The following is a 23,882-nucleotide window of genomic DNA, read 5'->3' on the forward strand; positions in this document are numbered from 1 at the left end:
ATACGGGGAAACTCTCGTCGTATTCTCTCAAATGAAGTGACAACCCTTCATCCAGCTCCCTGCATCTGAACGTTCAAGTCACACATCAGACCGGAACCATTTCTACTGACCTGAAAAACGCTACGCCCGCAGACAAAACTACACAGAAAGCATATTCTCAGTGGAAATAATGCAATTGAAGCTGTGTACGCAGCGTTCCGCGCTCGCGGTGAGGGCAACATGTTCACAGAGTGCATAAATATCACTTAAACCGTAATGCAGCTTTTATTAAACACCAAACAAAACCGTTTTCTCATGCTTTATCATTTTAGCTCAACAGTGCGTGCCGGCGGTGTTCATGTCTAATGTGCTTTTGTGTTTGTGTAGCTCTCTTTTCACAGTCTAAATATATTTAGAAACACAAATTTGCATTCTGAAACGAGATAACATTATGGTTAATGTGTTTGGACAAGGAGGGAAAGCTGCTGGAAGTGCTGAGGTGCAACGTTTGCAAAAAATTCTCTTCGCAGTCTTGAACAAATATTTCAGTTTTGTGTTCCCTCAACTGTAAAATGTGGGGTTTGAGAGATAGAGGTTGTTGAGTTCTGTGTCTGCCTTTATGTGTAGCAAAATATCTTGAAAACTTATGAGCAGATTTCAATAAAATTCAAGGGCTGATTGACAATAGGACAAGCTGGAGGTGTTCCATGTACACTTTGCTCGTCCGCTGTCGTCTTGTCAACATCAGTGCAAGCTAAGTCGAATCACCCTTAGTCGCGCAGGCGGCTTTCGAAGAACTTCCACCACCTGCTGTACCAATAGGCTCATTTGAAGTGGCTGTTTAATGATCAATGATATTTAAAATATTACAAAAGGCACCTGTTTATGACAACTCTGGCTGCAGTTGCATTTAGTTTTAGTTCACTATTTTTTGGGGTGGGAAACATGCTAGTACCAACTGATAAGCAGTTCAGATTCTTCTTCAAATGTCAACTATTTTTTTTTATGTAGTCAGTCTTCAAAATTCACTTCTATAGGTTAAACGAAAACCAGGCTTATGAAGGTCTGGACAATAAATCCATCACTGTGGATTTGTTGGCTTTTTTCCAGCAACTTTGCTGAACATCGGGTCTGTTTGTAGCATTAGCTACCAAGCTAACCAGACATAGCATGACACGGCATTTCCTGCAACAAAAGCTCAATGAGCCTAGTGGTGGTTGTTATTCGCATTATTATACTCATATTTCATTTGTTGTTAAAGAGATTTTTCATTATTTTTTTTATTCCATAGAGATGCACCATTTCCGATATTGGTATTGGGTATCAGCCCGATCCAGCCTCTTAAAGTGGGCTAGGGCATCGGTAAAAAAGGGCCAATCCAGGAAGCCAATCTTGGCATATAAACTCTCAGATTAGTGCTCACGTTGACGTCACACGTGGCGCCCCTCAGAATGATCACATCAGCAGATACTCAACTCAGCTGTGTGGAAACGTTTCAGCCTCCTTACACCGACAATTGCAACAGCAACATGCAACAACACAAAATAACAACAATGCAAAATACTGCGTTTTACTCCTTACGGTGGACCTGAGCTGGCGGGCGAACATACGCCAGTGTGTGTTGTGCAGGCCACGGCAGAAACACAACTGACACCTGCTGTGCTGTTGACCTCACAGCTGTCAATGACATGTCGAATGCCCAAAAACGGATTCACAAATCGCGATTCTCATTCACGACAGCGCTCAGCCCGTCCTGAAGCGCATCCACGGAGGGCGCCAAAACAAGTAGTAATATTTGTCGATCAGGCAGTAGCTCATGATCAGAAAATATAAAGAATAAAATCATGAGTGAAAGATTCCCAGCCCAACAGAAAATGTGTCGAACTGTGTCGATGGATAATAAATAACAACTCTCCTTGAGAGTTTTATGCTTCATGTTGTACCATAAATGGGGACAGAGTCTTGACAGACGGGTTTAAATGTGTTTGCTTAACTGTGCTACATGACAATATTAGACAGATTGATCGATACTCCACTCAACCAGACGTCCTTGAACGTTGGCATTCAAACACGGTGCCAGTCAACACGCAGCCTCATGCTTCCGCGATGTGCCTTTCTAGCTTTGACAAGACCACGTCTTCATAATAAGACCTTTTCATGTCTGGAACCTCTGCTTCAAACATCTTTATTTTCATTTCATGATCAGGGGTTGCGAAGTCACTTATTTCACGGGAGGCGTTTGCAGCGTCTGGCTGCGAACTCTGGTTCAGATTTATGAGGAGGCGTTCCTCTCCTCAGACACCTGCATCAGCATGTTTGTCAATTAGCCTATTACACTGACCCTGCGAACGCACAGCCCACACCCTGGAGACGCGCAGATCCACACACAGCTGCACACAAACTTCAACACATTGATCCGCTTTTGTTTAATTATTAAGTTTGAGTCAAACAGATGTGGAATCACAGCTATTACTGAGGGAGAATGAAGGCGGCAGATAGGATCTGGAGACACTATAGTGCCTGAAAACTGATTTATGAGGATTAAAAAATGGCTCACTTTCAGGGTGTTTCGCTCTCATCGTGGTGATTATGGAGATGAAACACGCACAGGAAAAGAGACAAATCCGAACATTTGAACGGACCGCTATCAAAAGAGCCTCAGCAGCAGGGTCCGGTCAAACTCCAGTTACCGGCGATGTTTTTGACCTTCAGTGATTCGAGGTTTCAGTCTATCATCAGTTGAAAAGTGCAGTACATCTTCCAAATTGAACTGGGAAGAAATGAAATACGATCCTCTGATAGAGCTTTCACTGCTGCCAAGGCTCAAAGGTGGAGAGGCAAACGCAAAATTCAATAAAGTGGATTCAATATTCACTTAAAAATAAAGCCCGCTCTCTATTTCATAACCAGTTGAAAGAATTAAATTGTGTTTAAGCTGCATGACATCCAATCCTTTTTTTTTTTTTTTACTTTTTAAAATGTGCAGTGGCCAACACAGTTACACAAATGGTGCAACCAAGTGCAGATATGTTTTTAACCTTTAAATATAATCTTAATGTCCTATAGTGCCTGAATGCATCACCCTGCTCCTACTTCTGTCGCTCCTGTGAATTTACTTTACATTAACAAGAAAATATTTGGTAGACAGCCGTTTCAAACAACACTACCCTCATGATATTATGACAACAAACTACAAAACCAACATGGCGACTGCGGAGGAAGTATTGATCATGTACCTCTTGTACAGAAGAGGAAACGGAGGCAGCGTTGCAGGAGGCGGCGGTTGTTGAGGTGTTAAATGTATCACAATGGGACGACATAGATTTTCCGTCATTGTTGTCTTCTTTGTGTCTCATAAGAGCTGCATATCAGCTAGTAACAGCAACACTGCCCCCTAATGGTTTCCTGTGGTACTGCTACGTTTGGTCTGTATCCGTACGCTTTGTGGATACGTGCAAAGATGCGGATGAAATGAACGCAGAGCACAGACACAAGGATCCATCTGTATCTGAGTCCGTGTCTAATGTTGAGCACGAATGGGTCTTACAGGTGCATTAATGGATGCAAAAAATAAATAAAAAAACGTCCAAGCAGAGACGGTTTCTGGTTCAAATTTTCTCAGATTTAATACCCAAATTTTTAAGTTTTGTCTCATTGAAATTTTTGCCAACAGTCAGCTGACAACACACAGTGGTTGCTTCATATGGAATGATATGATGTAGCGATGGGAGATGAGGTTCCATGACACAGTACTGAAGGGCTGATGGAACAATGTTTTAATTTTCAGATTGCTCTAGATGGCGCTCTTGGTTTCATTTAACTAGTTGTTCAAATCTAAATATTTTACAGCAGACAGTGCCATCTGGTGGCCTCTGAAAATCATGACACCGTGTCATGAAACCTCATGTATTCATCACAAATATAATTATTAAAATTCGCAACAAGGAGGCGATAGATTTAACGTAAATGTGCTTCCATTCACGTTCTCATTCATTTCTATATATCTCCTATCATTCCATCGTTTCAAACATAAAACCTGAATCGTTCACGTAGCCTTCTGTTGGTATCTAAAATAGCAAAAATAAATATTAAAACTGAGCGTATTTTGCTTTACATTCCTATCAGCGGCTCAAGGATACTTTCAAATTTTCAACAGTGGTTTGACTCACGTACAAAAGATGACATGGCAAGTCTAATTGAAGCTTCGTCGAGTCTGCGATTTTTCTAAATCCTAAAAACCATATGTTCTTGCCAGAAGCATAATTGATAAGATGTCAGTGGTTTGAAAGAGAATTGAGGATTAAAAGCTTTGGTTGAGACTTCCTTAGAAAAACCCAGAGCAATCCCTGGATGTGCATAGTGCAGTGAAATCGCAGATACTCACTGAACTGGAGATGAAACCGGGCCTTTTAGCGGAGCGCTGATAGCTCATTTCAATTTGATGCCGTACAAGTAATGAGACACGGGCAGTGATGCAAACACGTTCTACATCCAACACGGGCGGCAAAGCACAACCACCACCGTGATCAGTCTGTCAATATCAGATGGAAGTTAACAGAGGCCACAGCCACTCTCAAAGCTCCACTACCTCTGTGACTCCATTGATTCACATCATGTTTTCCTCCGCGGTCGCGTTGAGGAACACGCAATTTTCCTTGAAAGCTTTGTTTCGGGCTTTACGGACGAGAGTTTGCAGGGACGCCAGGAAGCAAATAACATCAGGTGGATATGTGCCACATCAGCCGGAGCCCGACACCGGATCTTTCTGGGGACAATTTCAGATAAAGCTGCTCCGCTGAGAGAATCTCCGCAGGTGTATAAATTGTTTGTGTATCTGAGAAGGAAAATCTAACGGGTCAAACCAAATCCCCAGACGAACGCGAGCGGCGAAAGGAGTCCGTTTGAGATTCAGTCCGAGGGCTTTCTTCGCATAGATCCCCTCCCTGGATCTTGTTAAGCTCGGAATAAAATGACGGGGCATTAGAATGAGATTTCCTTCCAGACCCCCCATCGACGCCTCGCACTGCAAGACACCCAGCGGCTTCAATTAAAATCTGCTTATATGTCAGATAATTCAACGCTGCGATCTTGTCGCTCACCAGAACAACAGATCCCCACAGCCCCACTAGGATCTGTCTCCCCCATAATTGAGCCGACGAAATGCTGCGCAGGCATTTCCCACTTATGGATTTGATCCTGCCATCTCCTGGAGGATGTTATCAATTGTCATCACTATTCACAGCGCGACGCCGTGTCCTGCAGCTTTATGACACACAGCTCTCCATTAGCATCACACTGGGCTTGGGTTACTGAGAGGGTCCGAGCATATGGCAAACACCATTAACTGAGGACCTGAGCCAGTGAGTCAGCAGCCGTAATCGAGGTGCTGTCACCCCACAGCCTCACGTGTGATCTTTCATTGAGTAGCAAAGCAGTCACAGGCTTCGCTTTAGCATCCTTCATAAGAGGGAGTGAGCTCTGTTTTCATCCCTTTAACCCTGCTGATGAACAGAATTTATGGTCCTTATAACCTACTGGATCAATCCCCAACTAAACCCTAATAGCAATAACAAAAAAAAAAACATTTTTCTGTGTCTATTATTGATGCATTGAAGTTTCAATTGACTCAAGTGTTTCTTGATGTGAATAGAAAGTGGTTGGGGTTACGGTGATGATGGATGTAACTAGGCGAATAGTGTAGAATACGACACCATGAGCTTGACTTGCATTGCGGACGTTGTGGACAAAACACATCTTAAGTGACTTAAGTGAAGGCAGCCTTCAGTGATTCAATTGAAGCAGCCTTACACAGCATATGTTGATAGTGTGGGCACTATACCACGAAAAAGAAAAAAGGCTAGAGTTAGCCATGGGATGGCACTACTTTCACTCTGTGTAGTCGATGTGATGCGACTTCTATGGTACCATCAGTAAGGACAACAGCAACATCAGGTGCTGTATATACCAAGTGACAACAGAAAGTAATACAGTGAAGAGAGTTTCCAATCCGATTGAAACACCTAGGCATCAACAAGCAACATAGAAAACTGACTTTGGCAACAACGTAGGATGCAAAAGTCACTTGAAGATGGTCGGTCCATGACTTAACCCCCTAACCTTAACATTTTTACTTTTATTTATTGGACAGTCCAGTAAAGCCCACGGTGCCAGTAAATGCCACAGGAGGGGAAACATTTGATCCAACAGAACAACAGCCTCCTGCGTCAACATGCAATGCGGAAGGCTGACTAAGGCATCACCTCTGAGACGTCTGGATGATCTGCAATATGTCAGGCCTTAGGAATGACAATTGACCGTCATAACTCTTAAACCATATCCCGACGGCTTCTCCCCACATGCTAAAATTGTCTTAAACTTCCCAGGTCTTTGCCAAATCCCGACACATCAGAGCTATTCTAAAAATTCTTAGCTGTAAACTCACCAAATCTTGAGAATCCCCCAACAAAGCTGACCATTCACTTATCAAATTCTTACAGCCCAGCACAATCCTCATAATTCCAAACCCAATCCTCAGTGTCCTTTGCTCATTCATAACCCCTTCCAACCCACTGGAGACATTGTGCTGAACTTCCCGAACACTTCAGTACCAAAGCTGAACAGTTCCCACTCTTATCCTTGTAATGCTTAGCCGTACCCGCACCAAAGTTCCTTCACAAATCCCAACTCTTCCTCAAAATACTAAACCCACAGGAAGAAACTCAACCGAGTAAAATCAGTGTTGGTGTCCGTAAGTTTAAAAAATGAACAATTTCTGTTTGAAACAGGAAGACTGAGGAGCCCCATCACTCCCCCAGTCATTCCTTCCCTAAAGTAGAATAACCAACGTTGTACATTGAGCCACTGAATAATACATCATTCCTTCTTTTTGCGTGGGTCTCCCAACTTTTTCCCCCGCTGAAATAATCATGATCCAGGGGAACAATACAAGTTGAGAGGTTGTTAAACCCATTGCAGTTGTCTGTTGCTGGTAAAGTGTCACATTGAAATATTCATCCGACAAAGTCCTGAGTAACTGGAGGTGTCGGTACAAAGCCACGGGGGTCTCTCACCATGCAACTGAGTCAAGGCTTGGTTCGTTGTTCGTGTTGTCCCGTTTCACTTACCTAAAAGTGCCAGAAGCAAATGGAGCCCCAGGAGAAGCAACATGTTTGTTTGCGCAACGGTGGGAACTTGACGAGAAAAATCCAACTTGGTCAGGGATTTCACGCAAAAGCGCACGTGTCCAGTCACTCTAAACGCGTCTCACATGAAATAAACTTTCTTCGAATAATCCGTGGTTATTAAAGGAGACTCCCAGTCAAAAGCAGCTTCAGCGTTTGCCTCATTTTTGCGCGATTCGGGGACATTTAAAGTCTGGAGTTCTTCCGGCTGTCAGCGCGTCTGTGTCCGCAGCATCATCAGGACCATCAAGTTCTCTGCTCCGGTGCGCGAAAACTCCGGGACTTTGTGGCCCATCCCGTTTCTTATTACAGTCCGAATCCCGCCATGGACGCAGAGGACATCCAGCTCAGGATCAACAACACGCATCCAAGCTGCCGGAGAGCGCAACTCCGAGTGATTCCAGGTCCACTTCGCCCCAGGAAGTCTCACTTCATTCGCTGGGGTTTTTCAGTCAGAGCAGGGTGCGCGCTGGGTTCGGTTCCCGACTCCATTCACTCACCGTCTGGAGCGGGAGGCAGGAGAAAAGCCTGCGGTTGTGACAATAAGTGGCACTGACACACACATCAGGAGGCAGCGCACACGCGCGATGACACAGTCAGTTCAACCACATCTGCGCCGATTTCACGGAAGCAAGCCGGAATCCAACTGGTCAGTTAGACCTGTGGTTTGTGGCCATGCGTCCGGTTTCTAGACCTCATGTGCGAGTCCTGACTGGAGGGGAAAAGTTGTTGAAAGGCAAATGTAGGTTGCGTGATGATTTAACCTGGAGGACAGCAGCGCCCCCGTGTGACGAGGCGCGTGAACTGCTGGTGTAGTCTGAGCATGCGTTCCATCCTGAGATGTTTTCTCCCAATTAAACACATGAAATTGTCGCGATTTACAACGAAAACACAAGATGTGACGTGTACTTTATTCATAATGCATGAGAGTGCACATATCTTAATGCGTGAGCGTTTATTTTGTGTATATTATACGAGTATACATTAGTGTATGAGTTCCAGGTGAAAACGTCTTACTGAGCTTTATTTTATTTATTCGTTTTTCGTTTCATTTTGCTTCGTTTTTGTCCTCTTTTTATTGAGATGAGTGACTTTATTTTAATGTTTATTGTGGCCATAATGTATAAAGATATATATATATATATATATATATATATATACACACACAAAAAAAACAAGTCAAGCAACCCAAAACGATGGATAGATAGATTTATATTTTATTACTTTCATTCATTCATTTCTAATCAGAAAGCCAAGAAAAACTTGAATTGAATACGACCGATGGGACACTTTCTAGCGCTGGGGCCTCAAGCTCCAACTAGAGATTGTGTGTGTACCACAAAAACACAAACACTTTCACACATATCGGCGTAGACTGTTTGTGTGTACCTTAGCTGTGATTGACAGCCAGTCCACCTCTCCCCCTCTTAAGCCAGTTGAAAACGAATCAGTCTAAAAAAAAACGGCATAGCTCATATTTCATGTGAGATTTGGACACAAATCATGGTCTACAGTAGTGTATTAGACTGCGGCTCTCAAGGGGTTGTCCACAACCTTTGGCCGAGATGTGCAAATAAATAAGTCAGAGGAATTCAAACTCACTGAGGGACCAAAACAAAACAACCCAAATTTCCCAGCTGTCAAAGCCTCAGCTAAAGCATCACTAACACGCGCAATATTTTCTTCAAACTATGTTTAATCCGCATTGAAATTGTAACAGCTTCATATTTCTAGTGTAAGTTGGGTTGAGCGATGAATAAATATCGGCTGTTGTGTTCTGTAGGTTCACTGTATGCAAGAGTTCCTCGCAAGAGTGGTTTCAGTCGGAAGACAACAGAGCTCCACTTGTGGTACTATAAGTAATGAATCTTCCAAAAATGGCATCATTTATGCTCCCAGCCTCAAAAAATCCATCTTTTAAAGAAACATTTCTGCATCATACAATGTAATTGCTTATTTTCACATTAGTTATCTTGGCAGTTATTAACACGACCCAGTAAAAAAAACCTCACCACAAATTATGATTATACGAAGAAAGGAAACCAAGCAAAATGATGTCAGGATAATTAAGTGTGTTTTTAAACTTCCAGCCAAATATGTTTGTTTTCTCGCGGCTGATGCCAAGAATGAAGGATGGGAGAGCATGGCTGCTCAATACAGAAATACCTCATGAGTCATTTCCTGCCAAATCATCCTTCCACAGACTCTCTGTCTTGCTACCTGCACCGGCGCGACTGAATCCTCCCTGCACTCCATTTATTCAGAGGGAAATACAGTACGTTGTAAAATCCCTTTTTTTTTTTTTTTTTTTTAACCACATACATGTTCGATTTTTATTTTCTTTTACCCGTGTAACGGTCCTCTCTGCAATAATAATGAGAACCATGATGAGAATATGATTTTCAGATTCGAATATTACAAGAAATGTGGCAGGATAAAAAGAAACTGTAGGGGGCAGCACACATGTTCATGAATTCAGAATCTAGATTCTCTGAAAAAAAAAAGAGATCTCAACATTTGAGGAGAGGCACAAAGAGAAAGAAAGAAAAATGGAGTGTGGACAAATGAGAAAGAATCTGGTGAAATGATGAACAGAAAACATCAACCCAGACCTGGGCAAAGCGCAGACCGGGGGCCACATGTGGCCCTTGGTCTGTATTCATGCGGTCCTAATGAGGTCAGAGAGATTCAAAGGGAAGTGAAAGAAATGCATCGTAACTAAGCGTCTTATGTTTAACCAAGAGCTCCGTCACCAAGACATTCACCACTTAAAAACATCATCAAATATTTATGAATTAAAATAGATCTCACCAAATAACATAATTTAAGTGTATAATGTCACATTACTTTTACAGTTTTAAAATAAGAGATGGGACTTGATTAAAAACATGTCTGCAAAAGAAGGGTTATACGTCAAGGAATTTCAATTTAAAGTAATATGTTAAAGAATTGAAAGCATTTAACACTCATAATTTCAGTTAAATTTAAGACTCTTTTGTTCTTATGTCCTTTTGTGTTGCGGCTTGACGCCTCCTCAGAGTGGTTGCGGTTTGTGATGGGCAGATGAGGTTTCGTGAAACAGTGTCCTGATTTTCAGTGGCCACCAGATGGCGCTGTCTGCTGTAAAATGTTTGGACTTCAACAACTAATACACTGAAACCTCACGTCCTTTCTAAACCATGGGCGGCATCTAGTGGCCTCGGAAAATTAGGACACTGTTTCACCAACCCTGCAATACTGTTTCATGATACCTCATCTACCCATCACTAGTCGCACTATATGTCCCCGCTGACCCTTAAAGATTTCTCAGGTCGTGTGTAAGACTGGCACCGAGCAAGGAAGCAAGAAGCAAAAAAAATGGACAGGAAGTGCAAAATAAAACAGGAAGTGGAGAACTTAATGGAAGCCAGGAAAAGGCTGTCGAAACTTCAGGCAAGCATGTGACTGGATTCTCATCTCTCATTGCCGCCATTATATCACCCAGTCATCTACTTCAAAAGGCACAGCTGCAGAAAAAAACAAATCCCTTTGTTTACTTGAGAAAACAAAGATCACAATAATTAGACTGGATATCATTATGGACCAGCAGAGCTGACAAATCTTTGAACACAACAAAAGTGTAACCAAAAATAAACTCCTGCTGCCCAGAATAATTTACTGAGCGACACTTGGTGGATCTTGTGAGTGCACATGGTCAAGATGAGGCCGAGACGCGCTCGAATGCAGGATATTTCAGGAGGTTTGTCGCTCCTCTGGAAGGACCTTCAAAGAACACCTTGACAACGTCACAGCTTTTAAAGGCTCTTCTGAAGCTTCTTGAAAATCTTGTCTGTTGCAAAGGGAGGAAAAAGGTAAGTAGTAGCGTTTCCTTTTGAAAGAATGTTTACAGGATCCACTTGAAATCAAAGGCCAAGCCTTGTTCATAGTGAAGTGGAACACATTTGTTACTTGAATTACTCTTTTGAAAAGCATCAGTTTCACATATGGATTCCGCTTGTTCCTTCTGGCGCAGAAGTTGAATGCCGGGGTGATTTCAGAAATGATGGATAAGAAGCTTAAAGGTAACTTCACCACCAGATGTGTCCTTATTTTGAAATGTTTTCATTGGTTGACTCCAATTCCCCCACACGGGGCGACGATTTAGATTCCTCTCAAACATGCGAAACTTGACGCCGGCTGCAAAAGCCATTAGTGGCTCAACACACGTGTTGAGGTGCGGGGCTGGAGGATCGCTCAGAGAGGCTGGGTGTCTTCCAAGCATAGTACTCCTGACACCCACGCGAGTGGAAATCAGAAGGGGACTCCAGACTCAAGGAGGTTAGATTACAGCCCTGAAGCTGTAAGTCATTAAAGATCGTTGCCGATTTCCCAGCACGCTTCCCATGGTAAAGCCATTTTCTGGGTGAGACGGCAGGAACAACAAAAACCAAGCCCCACGACATAGAAACCGATTTTAAATATATTGTCAGAAGAAAAAAAAAATAAAAATAAAAAAAAATAAATATATATATATATATATATATATATTTTTTTTTTTTTTTTTTTTTTTTTTTTATAAATCACGATGGTAGCACCTCATTTAAAGTAAAGCTCTTTTAATGTCTTGAAAATATTTGTATAAGAATTTCAGTTTTATAAAAATTTCAGGTACATTCAGAGTAGTGGGAACCCTGGCCATTGTGTAGTGAAAAACCTCGCTGAACAAAAGCAAACAGATGCTTTTGTTTACTTTTGTTCAGGGATTCCTCCATGTTTGTTGTTGTTGTTATCATCCTAGCTGCCACGTGTCTTGTGCATCAGTGTGATCAGTGGACCAGGAACTCCTCTATATATGTATATATATATATATATTTATATATATATATATATGGATCCACAGTTGACCACCGCTTAGTGTAAAAAAAACATTAGTATTAACATCAGAAAGTCTGCAGAGCGCTTTGAAGAAAGATTTTACGACTTTAATCTCTTTAAAAATGGCTCCAAGACTCTCTGACATAATCTGGATGACATTATTTTCTTTAAAAAGAACAGATTAAAACCTCAGCCTGATGGAAGTGCCCCTGAAATAAGTGTCTAAGAAAGATAAAACTATTAAAGGCACATACTTCACCAGTCAGCCAGTGGGTTCTTCAGTGCGTTTGTGTTCAGGTGTGTAATGTTCATTAGTTTTAATGCAATACATGACCTTTGCAAAGTGGCAGAGTTTGGATTTCCATGGAACATTCAGGAGCGGTTAGAAATGCCGACAGTGTGTTGAACATTCACAATCTTAAAAATCTTTTCTAGTCTGTGTGTTGGAGGAGCTTCAAAACACGACTTGCACCTGCTGCCTGATAGTCATCAATGATAATTCAAATGACATTTCAACAATAAATATGCTAAGTGATTAAATGTGTAATATTTCATACAAAAAAAATTCAAAAATAACATATATACAATTCAGGGCACATGGTAGGGTACTGCAAGGAAGTTGGAGATTTGCTTTCAGTTTGGGGCGACCTCATTTCTTTCTGTCTGGAGTTTGTATGCTCTCCCCATGCATGTGGGCACTCCGATTTCCTCCCACAGTCCAACCACAAACAGAGATGGATCAAGTGTGTGATAGGTCACGATCTATTCAGGGTGTTGCTGTGCCTGTATCCTTAAGTAGCTGGCACAGGCACCACCGGCACCCACAACCTCCATAAGGGAATAAGAAGAAGAAGAATGCTTCTTTGGATGATAAAGTCAGAGAATGCACCTTTGTCACGAGAGGAGAAACACATCTCCTACAACGCTTTTATCTTTTTGTCATTGACCCACAACTTGCCATCTGTGCAAGTTCATCTGAGTTCTGTCGTGTTAACGCTCGTGGCTCCAGCTTAAAATGAGGAGAGAATGTAGCAATATCACATCAAGCCAAACACGTGTTTCAGTGTGTTGTGAAAATATCAAATGGACGCTTGAGTTTGTTACGTGGTCCAGTCAGTCAAGCAAAAGCTACAGTAAGTTTCACTTGATTCATTCACTATTGACATGAACATGACATAAAAAGCACAGGGTCTGTCAGACGGTTCAAACTGAGGGACATTTCAGAATCAATAAAAACATTTCATGGTTTCAGTATTTTGTGAAAGGAAAAACAGATGGACAGCGTCATTTCTCTGTTTCAATATGGGAAGCAGAAATGACTGGTGTTTATGTCTCCTCTCAGAAGTGTCCTTCATCCACCAGCTGTATTCACACGTCCCTCAGCGAGCCTAAATCCGTTGCCACCTTTCACTCCTCGTCCCCCGGCCTATCTGATCTCTGATCGTATTAATAATAACGTCAGCGGGACGCCCTCTGTGCAGCGTCCAGCACCGGCCTGCGCAGACCACTGGCAGCCATTCGCCGCCTATTAAAAGTCTATTTACTTATCAGCCTGTCTGGAGCCGTCACTCTGTTTTCAAGACGGATGTCCGGAGGGGAGGGTTCATGATGACCTTCACATCGTCCAAACGCTCAGTGGTTTGTCCGTGCCACTGAGTTACAAAACACACAGACTTAAAAACAAGTATTTCAGATACTTTTAGTGGAAAAGTTGACTGGCGTGCAAAAACAGCATCACAGGAAATATGTTTGGGTCGCTGTGTTTGAGTTTTTCTCTTGAATAATGGCGACAGGCTGTTGCCTGAGATCAAGCGGACACCCTGGAAAACCACTTACATGCCATTATTGTATGCATATTATACCACTCCAGGTTATAATAGCTTTAAGTGTGCATAATTATTAGGATGATTATTTTGTTCTTTCGGGCTGAAGAACAGATTTGCTCATCTCTGGGGAGTCAATTATTGTAAGACGTCCTTCAGAGGAAAGTGCAAAGAGACTTGGAAAAAAAAGACAGAATGAAAGTCGGGACCAAAATGCTTACAAAATATCAAGATTCGCGGAACTAGTGTTAGTAGTTGAGACTGGTCTCAGGCATGATCTCTCCTTGAAAAAAAGATGTTATGAAGAGCGGCACATCACCAACAAAGCGTTGCCTTTTGTGCCATGTAATGAACCTTATTTACATGTGAGTAGAGAAGGGGGCGCTGCAGGGAGAGTCAAGCTGGCTCCAAATACAACATTAATGTAAACAATAATGATGGTTGGTGAGGTATCGTGAAACAGTATTGCAGGGGTGATGAAACAGTGTCCTAATGTTCAGAGGCCAATAGATGGTGCTCGTGGTTTAGAAATGATGAGAGATTTCATTGAATAACTTGATCAAGTCCAAATATTTTACAGCAGAAAACTGAAAACCACACTAGTAAACAATATTCACCTAACAGGGGTCTGTGTCTGTTCATTCGTAAACACGATAACTCTAAACATGCTTCAGTAACACTTTCAGGATTGGTAAGAAATTGTCATGTTTCGTTTCTGTTGTGCTTTTATTTTGTTATTTCCTGTGTCGTTCCCGTTTCCTTCTCTTTCTTCGGCATCACAGCATCGCAGCTGGATCCCATTCAGCTGATCTGACTCTACACCTGGGTTCCAGTCTGCGCTGCCAGATGGTTACTTCGCATTGCTAAGGTAAACTCTCCCACGACTCCACTCTTGTTTCGCCTTCTTGAATCTTCTAAATTTTGGGCGCGCTTGACTCCCTTTTCAGCCGCCTCCTTAGTTTCATTTTTCTCGCTCTGTTTCTGTTCTGCGATTATTCTCCTGTTGAACCGCGTGTGACTGTTTTGTAAAACTCACTTTTGTTTTCTTATAGTTATCGTTATTTCCTCATGTATGTGTGTGTGTTTTTCTGTTTATTGGGCCTTGTGACTTAATTTCTGAGTGCGCTTGCGTTGTCCCCGTTTGTTAGGCTCGATTATAATTCGCCTCTTTTCTGTTTCCGGTTTTTCTCCTGGCCTTGAGTGTATTTCTCGGTCCTGTTCGTCTTTTGTGTTCTCGCGTAATAAACCTTGTTAGAGTCTACTCTCGCTCTTCCGAGCCTTCTGTCAGTCCTCAACAATTCAGCAACTGGGTCTGATCCCATAGACGGCCATGGCAGAAATGAGCTAGCTTAGACTGGACTTGATTTTGGAGGTGATATGTGGGCATCGTTCGGATTTTCAGTTTGGTCTCAAAGTCTTGGTTTGTAGCCTGTAGCCTTCCTGGAGAACGCAGAAGGAGCCCTCTGAACGAAAACAGAGCATCAAGACTGGGCCAAGGAAATCCAGAAGGATGAAAAGGTTAATTTCCTAAAAATGTAACAATAACTCGAAAAGCACTCCGGGAGTGCAAACCTCTGGCAGCTTCAGTCCACCCCAACACAAGTTCCCAAGTGCCCTGTCTATTCTGAAACAACGTTAAAGAGCCTTCCTGGACTCAGACAGTGACCCGGATCACTCCCAGAATGGAATCTTTTTTTGTTGTTGTTGTTGTTACTTTTGAATATGGACAAACCAATACCATGAAAAGCAAAACCTCCTTAGTGGAGGTGAGGAATTAAAATCTAAAAGCCACATCGCCGTCTGGGTTGGACTGAACGGAGAGTGACTTCTTGACGCACCAGATGGATGCCCCATGGCTGGATGGGCTCAACAAGATGGGAATATGAACAAGGATTTTCCTGCTTCAATAGCTGGCCAACAATACAGCAAGTATCCTCCACCGCAATGGGACAACAGAAGGTCCCAGACTCATAAAGTGGGGAGGAGAGGCTGCTGTTTACCTGCAAAACCCCTTCATCATCCTTACTCCCAGTGAAAAGTTTTGCAGTGCGTTGTCAGGCTGGCTATCTGCTCTAACTTTAGACTGACAGTTGAGGAATCGCAGCAGCATAAATGGGACAAGGTGAACTCTTTCTTTAACAGACAGTTATTTTTTTTTTATCAGTCAGAATGTGCCACGGTCTACCATACGTGTGCTTAACTTCCACTGACCTTTCAGAGGACTGATTACTGCCATGCACAATCTCCACTCTGCACTTCGCTGACAGCACAAAAGAATATTACAGCCAGACCTGCCGCTCTGATAATTCCAGCTCACCGTGTGCGAGGAAAGAGGGAACCACTGCGCTCGTCCGCCCCATTATTATTTCTCTGCCTCCACCTTCACCTCGCCATTGGCATCCTGCCACCTCTCACCCTGGTGTGCAGCTCCGTCTCCAGGAGTTTCGGTTTATCACGTCTATAAAGTACTTAGTAGCCACAGTAATTAACTTCTCCTTTATGCATAAGCCCCCGGGGATGAATTACACATCTTTGCTTACCCTAAAATACTCACTCGCTTTGTAAATCTCCTCTGAGCTGGGCCACTCCCAAGCCTCAGACGACTCCAGTCGCATGTCTGAATAGCAGTGTTGTCGATAAAGTTCGATAAAAATCAATATAATTACGAACACTGTCACTCTGTTAAGAGTCATTGAAAGACATTGAGTTGCATGTAAATCTGAAGAGGTGGAAAGTGACTTTGAAGCCCAGCCGCAACTTACAATAATATGTAATATTTGCTTGTGGTACAAAGCAGAAAAACGTTTTATTTAATGGAGCGTTTTTATTGTCACTTTCAATTGCGTTGTTTTCTTTTTCTAAATGAAATTAAAGTAGACATAAAGAAAAAAAAACTTTACAATAAAATAAATATTTTAAAAAGGATTTATCAAAATTAAAATAATAAATTAAAATAAAATAGGCCTTATACATTTTTAAAGAAAGAAATAACAATAAAATCTAATAATTTTCAAATGTCAACAACATAGACACAACAGGCGAAGGGGGAAAAAATGTCCTCAAATGCCAGAAAATGCCAAATAATGACAAATAATAATAATAATTTGAATTGCTCCACTGAGAGACGAATAAAGGCCATCTAGTCTAATAACAATAATGATAATCATATTCTCAGATTTTTTTTGTTCATTTTTTAAATGACATTATTTTGGAGTAACAGGAAAAAAAGGTCTGAAAAATTAAAATAATGCTCATTTTTATTGTCTAAAAATAATAATAAAATTACAGTAAATGAAAGAAAATGATTCATTGGTTATTGTCAAACAGTGATCAGTCACAAGACAGGTCAGGCTTTTTTATTCTTTATTTTTTTTATTTTTTTTTTTAAGATCACACAACTTTTGACCATCCTGCAGCTGCCTGCATAATTTGGCAGTGTGAGCTACGTTCACATTATGTTCTACCATCAAGTTCAAGTGTCCATCCTTTAAGAGGCGTCCTGCGGTCACATTGGTCACGCAGGAAACAAATCAAAGCCTCGCTCTTGCTCACCTGGTGAGGAAATGTGAAACGGAAAAAAGGATGGCCTTGTTTCCAGTGAGGCTCAATCTATTGCCAACCATCTGTGGCCAACCAAGTAATTTCGATCACACTCTTTGTATTGATAGATGGGACCAAAATTTAATAAAGAGTCTATTTGCTCGTAAGGGGGTATAACAATGGAATTGGAGTTGCCCCCCTCCCACTTTCCCTTATTTCCTTTCCTTGCCTCCATCCTCCAATCCCCCTCAAAATTGGAAGGCATAGAAAGAAAACGACAAAATGGCACAAAGGTGATATTTTTTCCTTTTTTTTTTTTTTTTTTTCAAAGCTCCCGCCATTATCTTTTGATGCCTATAATCTCAGCGAGAGGCTCAGCACACACAGCAATGCGGGAGGTTAGATTATTGAGGCTGTGTGGAACAAAGTCTCTGACTTTGTGGGGCTCGCAGGTTCAAGCTTTCCCCCATATTCTCTTATTTAAAGTCAAATAAGAGGTTTCGATGACTGCAGCCGTTCACGATGAAAAGCAATGAGAGGGACATTAACACCTGCTGGGCAAAATGATGCTGCAGCACTGACAGTGATGCAAATGCCGGCAAGTGTCCGCCTCTTTCGCTCAATCATTTTCATCGACTGATGTTTGAAACGATTCAAGACGTTTGCTGGTGCATTCTTTAGTGCCAGGTCGGAAAAGACTGTTGAATGACCACATTACATTGTACTTATTTGTGTATAGGACTGACGTGTACACTGGGTAAAGCAGCTGATGCAAACTAAAAGCACCATTCATAATGAATATTTCCGATCGAATATGGTGACAAGTAATAAATCATTCATCTGTCTCTTCCCCAAATAACTCAAAAGCAGAATTTCATTCACATTTCCGGGGGAGTTGATGATTCAATGAGCACACGTTGGAACTGTCAGTATAGGATTCATCGCTTAGTCAATAGAGCTGCATTCTTCCCTCTTTGTTCCTCCAGTGCTGCGCCGGTCCCGACACGCTACTGCCACCTGCTGTCACGTTGAGGTAATTGCTACCGATTACACGCATTACTTAAAAATATAATAATATATGCGGGTAAGATTATTTTACTATATGTCATGTATTTGTTTTTCGTGAAAATATATTACATAAATAGATTGATCAAATATCAAACTTCACATTTCAATATAAATATAGTTATGCAGAAAGGAAAACATAAAAAAACACATTGATGAGGAAACGATTACAGACAGACAGACAGATAGACAGATAGATAGAGAGATAGACAGACAGATGATAGACAGACAGACAGACAGATGTCTTTCTTTTTGAGTTGATATATAAACCCAACACCAGCCAAAAACAGGTGTTGAATAAGTCTTGTTTTTTATTTATTCTTTCTTCGTTTGGGGGGCGGGTGGTTAGCCCAAAAGCTGTATCCACAGCACAAAGAACCCCAAGTGCACTTGAGAGGTCAGAGCACGGATGATGTAAAAAGACCATATATTTCAAAACACCAACAAGCTCAAGTAATTCGGCTAAATTCTACCACTCATTTCAGTGCAATTGCTTCACATTTGAAACATGTCAATAAGGATAACAATTGAAGAGGATTTTTTTTTTACATGATGCAGTGCAATATCGTCATTAAATATCGGCTGCATTTCTAATAGCCAATACACGTTTGTAAAGAACATAAAAGGATGATCACCTTTAATACACTGAAAACAATTTCTACCTGTATGGATTCTGGCACTGCAAGGGAAATACCGCCCCCTGCTGGATTGTATTGAGTAAAGCCGTAAAAATAAGCTGATAACGAAACAATCTAGAAAGAAATTTTGTAAACGAATTGACAAAGTTGGCACACATTCTAGAGATGGCGGGTCAGAGACAGGTTACTCTTCTTCATTATCGTCGTCGTCGTCGTCGTCATTATCCTTGGGCTTGCACTGGTCCCAGCCTGGTTTGGGCACACACATGCGCTCGGGGAGGAGGAAGTTCTTTATTTTGTCTGGCAGTGGTAACGCCTCCACCTTTTTCTCCACCGGCCAGGGTCCCAGACGACCCCGAAGAAATGTCCTGCAGATGAACCTGAGCGGAGGGGGGTTCGTGTTCTGGACTACTTCTCGACTGTGCAGGTCCAAAAGGGCCTGAGCGTATGGGTGAGCGTTCCGCCCCGAAGTGGAAACATCCGGCCTCGGCGGTAAATTCAGTTTCGGGAAGTTGACCCTCGCCAGATCCAGCAGCATCTCAGCGTGTTCCAGCAGCTCGGAGGCATGGGTGGGGTCCGTGCACTTCTGCAGGGCTTTCCGAAGCCGCTTGAAAATCAGACCTTCCATCGTAAAACAAGACTCGCCGTGATAAGCACAATAGGGAGTGACTCCACTGTGGACAATGACCTTTGCCAGAGGGAAGAGCAGGTCGAAGTGCTTCATGCAAAGCTGCGTAACGCAAAGTCCATCTTCTCCAGGAATACAATAGCTCGGATCCGAGCCGTAGGCCAGCAACAACTCGGCGATTTTCAAGGAGCATTTTCCTATCTCCAGTGCATCCTCCGCGCTTATCTCCAGTGCTTCCTGGATCATGTACAATAGTGTGGTGTCGGCAGATTCTCCGTCATGTGTTACGGCATACAGAAAGGCACCTGCACCCAAGAGAGTTCATGGAAAAGAAAATGAAAAATTGTGAAGCTATTTTTTAATTTAAAAAATTCACTGATGACTCCTTCTTCCGTGAAAAGGGACTTTAGGGTTGACAAACTTCCTGATGCTCCCTGAATCCATCAAATTTTCAAGTTTAGAATCCTTGGTTCGATGACCAGGTGGCCAACTTACATGGCATTCTCATACGTTTGAGTTCAACCATGAGATCGAAGAGCCAAAAGCGTTTTTGTTCCCTGCATCACAGGAGTCCGTTCAAGAGAGAATGATTTTGTTTTTCAATCCTGATCTCCATGTATCTTGACCTACAACTGACCCACCGAACAACACAGATTATGGACTCGCTATTGTAGGCAGTGCTTTCAGTGTGTTTGTTTTGAGTGCTAAGACTCTTTTATTGTAAATACATCATGGACAAACGTTCACCAGACTCTTTGACCGCGCTGCTTTGTTATGGGGTTGGCTACCACATGTAGCATAGGTGAGAAAAAAAGTTCCAGTAGGAACAATCGCGAAACTGCTCTGGAGTCGAAGCGAAAAACGTTCCCAGAAGTATTCAACCTGGTTCCTGCTGAGGAAGAATGTACTGGGACCTCAGTCCACAACGTTGTTCCTTGAACTAACATGTGTGAACATACTGCCTGAGATTGCACACACGGTCATGTAAATTTTTCAATTCCTTACCGTTTGGTATCCAGCACAAGCCGACCCCATCAGTGAGGGCACAGAAACACACTTAAGTTCCAGCATCATCAGACACTCACTCTATGTATAGCCAAGTTATGAGATTCTATACTGAACTCAGCCGAAAAACACATTGTTTTCGATCACTTTTATGACCCTACCTCTGATAAGGATCAGAAACAAAACAATGCCCGACTCTAGTGTTCCTTTGAGCTACTGAAGACAAATGTTAATTCCCATAAACAGGCCCAAATTCACAGAAAACAGACTGCAAAACAGAAAATACCTTGCTCCAGTAAGACCCTGATGTTCTCCGAGTTGTGCACAACGAGTCCAACGGCGCAGAAGAGGGCGTGAAGTAAAGCTGTTTTCCCTTTCAGAGGCAGAATGACATGTTAAAACCGCTATACTAAATGTATACAACCACCGACTGAGGATATTTACCGTGTTTGTCGGACGCGTTGACGTCGGCACCCAGATCCAACAGAGTGAGCAGGCAGGACAGTCTGTCTTCCTCCTCAGAGGCGAGATCCAAGGGACTGCTCTCATACACCTTCAAGGAGAAATGAATAGGGCACTTAAGAAGACTAAGAGCAGAGAGGAGAGCAAGCATATCACTGCTAAGATGTTGTCACACAGAAAGAGGCCATAACACCTCACCCTGTCCCTCTTTTCAATATCAGCTCCCTTTGCCACAAGCAGTTTTATCATCTCAGACTTTTTATTAAAAACTGCGACGTGAAGTGGGTTGTAGTAGGAAACTGGATCTGGAAGCAGAAAAAAATATGAGTTAAAAACTAGTGTCTCTGACAGCATCAGATTTCTTCTCAACAACCTTCATGGCTTCACTAATATAGAAATAGGTTCTCTTGAATGTGCGCTTCAGGTACCGTCAACAAATACCTTGGTGTTAAAGCAACACTTATGTTGAATTTCCCCACTTTGGGACTAATAAAGCCCATCTAAGGCAAACAAATCGAATCCAAATAGGTCAAAATATTTATTACTGGCCCCCCCATTGGTAGAACAGTGTAATTGTCGGATGGCGCGAAAAGTGAAGGGATCAACTCTGCCTTCATCCATTTAGAGATGTTGTTGTAGTAAGTTGATTCACACTTGTACATTGGCTCATTTTTCCATGAGCTTAAAAAGAACAAAATACTATCCACTTTACTTGATCGCAGTCTGTGTAGCAGTGGCACTTGATTGAAATCCCATCCCGTAAATAGTTTCATTCTTTTTTCTTAAAAAAGCTCATGCACCATTGAGCCTCTCAACACTTGCAGGTCCACTAAAAAGTTATCATTAAGTACTATGAGTGGCACCAGGCGAATGCATCTAAATACCAAGTTGTAAAAAAAATGTGCTTGGTTCAAATGCAGAAAACACAAAGAGAAAATAACCCCACCCTCTCACCTTCAAAATTAATATCTGCTCCATATCGCAGAAGGATTTCTGCAGCCTCGACTATGCCTTGCTCTGCTATCTTATAAAGAGCGCAGCTGATTCCATCAGTGAAGAACTCAGACTGCGATTCTTGCTCAAGAATCTGAACGAGAGAACTGCACATCGCCTCAATCTCCTCAGGAGGTCTGGCAAAAGACAGGAAAGAAATTTGCATCAGGTCGTGCGAGTCAGTACTAAATCGCTCTGCTGGACTCCAACAACAAAGCGCAATAAATAAACATTTTTATCTACTAAAACAAATAGTAGAGCAGTGATATAAAATGATTCTCTCTCAATATTTGACATTGTAAACGTGAAATTCACACCACTATGCACAAACAGCGAGCATGCTGTACGTTCACTCAATATATCTCATATAATGATTTCTAATATTACCTTAAATATTTTACTAAATTAAACTTTCAAAATGGAACTATTCTGTTCAGTTATTCATTTCAGTTTTGGGACATTTTTTTTACATTATATTACACAAACAACTCAGGACCATACATGTCTGAAAGACACTACAATTCTTAGTTTATTCATATATTGCTGAACAGGGTGAGTCATAGGCTCAAGAAAAGAGTGTTGATCAAGATCAAGAGGCACCAAGATGAAGTTTAGGATGACCGCTGTCATCTTTGAGTTATAACAGAACCAGGTTTGTAGGTGATGTTCACATTCAAAGATAGATGACTGTGAATAGTTGGGCATACAGTAGGTGGGTTCGAAAGGATTGACCTTTGTCAGAAGACTAACAGCCAAAGTGAAAGAGAAGCTTTATAGGACACTGCCTGCCATGGCTTGCTGATAGCAGCCATGACTAAGACACAGGTTGCAGAGTGCCAGGGATGAATAAACTTCTAGGGTTCGATTGGGAATGCCAGGAAGGGATAAACTCACAACCTAATAGATTAGAGGGCCAAAGTTCGGAGAGTACTACAGGAGGCCAGACTGAAACGGTTTGGACACTCCAAGTGAGGATACAGGAGCCAGGTTGAACTTAGCCACCATGTGGAAAAGGAAACTATTACACGTGGTTTTGAAAAGTTGGTTGTCGTCCGCAAGTTGACAGCGTGCGACACTATTCCCGTTCGTTTAAACATAACGTCTCATCGATGAAACATGGGTGACTGTCATACAAACTCAATTACCTCTCATGAGGAGTGTCGCTTCCCTCCTCGGTACGAAAAACGGCCATGATCGAGTCCACCAGAGGTTGGTAGTCGTGAGTGATTCTCCGAAACCCGTGGAGAAACGCCATCCCTTCCGCAGTCAAAACAACAACTGAAGTGCAGTATGACTTTCAACATACGTGAAGTGAAAAGTCAGTTGGCTGCTGAGGGATATGCTCGTGTTGTCAACTCAAAGTATCGGAGACAAAACCTCTCTCTGCATAGAAATGTGCGTTTTCACCTACATAATATGTAATTGAGTTGAAGAGTAGCAAACATAAAAAGAATATTTGTTTCAGAAGTAGTTACGGCCAGAAAACAGGAGAAGATGGCGGAGATGAGGCGAAGAAATGTTTATCATAGAGTACGCGTGCGCACTACGGATGTTTTGGTTAGAGCGTGACTACGGCGTCTCTAATAGGTCAAAAATACCGCGAGTAAAGCGAAACACGCAGTGCGCTTTAATTTTAGTCGTCACATAGTACCTTAATTTCGCTATAAACGTCTAATTTAAAGAGTACCTCACTGTACAATATTATTTTCAATGA

At 42.1% G+C, this 23,882-nt stretch overlaps 1 protein-coding gene across 2 annotated transcripts in view; it reads right to left on the bottom strand.

Annotated features, from left to right (window-relative positions):
* The window catches only part of si:dkeyp-14d3.1 (transmembrane protein 132C), a 177,920-nt gene extending 154,240 nt beyond the window's left edge, over nt 1-23,680 (bottom strand). The window contains exons 1-5 of one of the 2 annotated variants that reach the window (XM_053869753.1): nt 23,314-23,680; nt 22,130-22,305; nt 21,374-21,480; nt 21,158-21,266; nt 21,000-21,086 (exon numbers count right to left, since the gene is read on the bottom strand). In XM_053869753.1, the coding sequence (XP_053725728.1) occupies nt 21,000-21,086; nt 21,158-21,266; nt 21,374-21,480; nt 22,130-22,305; nt 23,314-23,423 (589 nt within the window). In that variant the 5' untranslated portion in view covers nt 23,424-23,680. Of the gene's footprint in view, nt 1-7,103; nt 7,845-20,999; nt 21,087-21,157; nt 21,267-21,373; nt 21,481-22,129; nt 22,306-23,313 lie in introns of those variants that run through there. The other variant, XM_053869755.1, reaches the window with a different exon arrangement.
* Nucleotides 23,681-23,882: the final 202 nt, after the last annotated feature.

This window comes from Synchiropus splendidus, chromosome 7, assembly GCF_027744825.2.
Source record: "Synchiropus splendidus isolate RoL2022-P1 chromosome 7, RoL_Sspl_1.0, whole genome shotgun sequence".
NCBI classification, from domain to species: Eukaryota; Metazoa; Chordata; class Actinopteri; order Syngnathiformes; family Callionymidae; genus Synchiropus; species Synchiropus splendidus.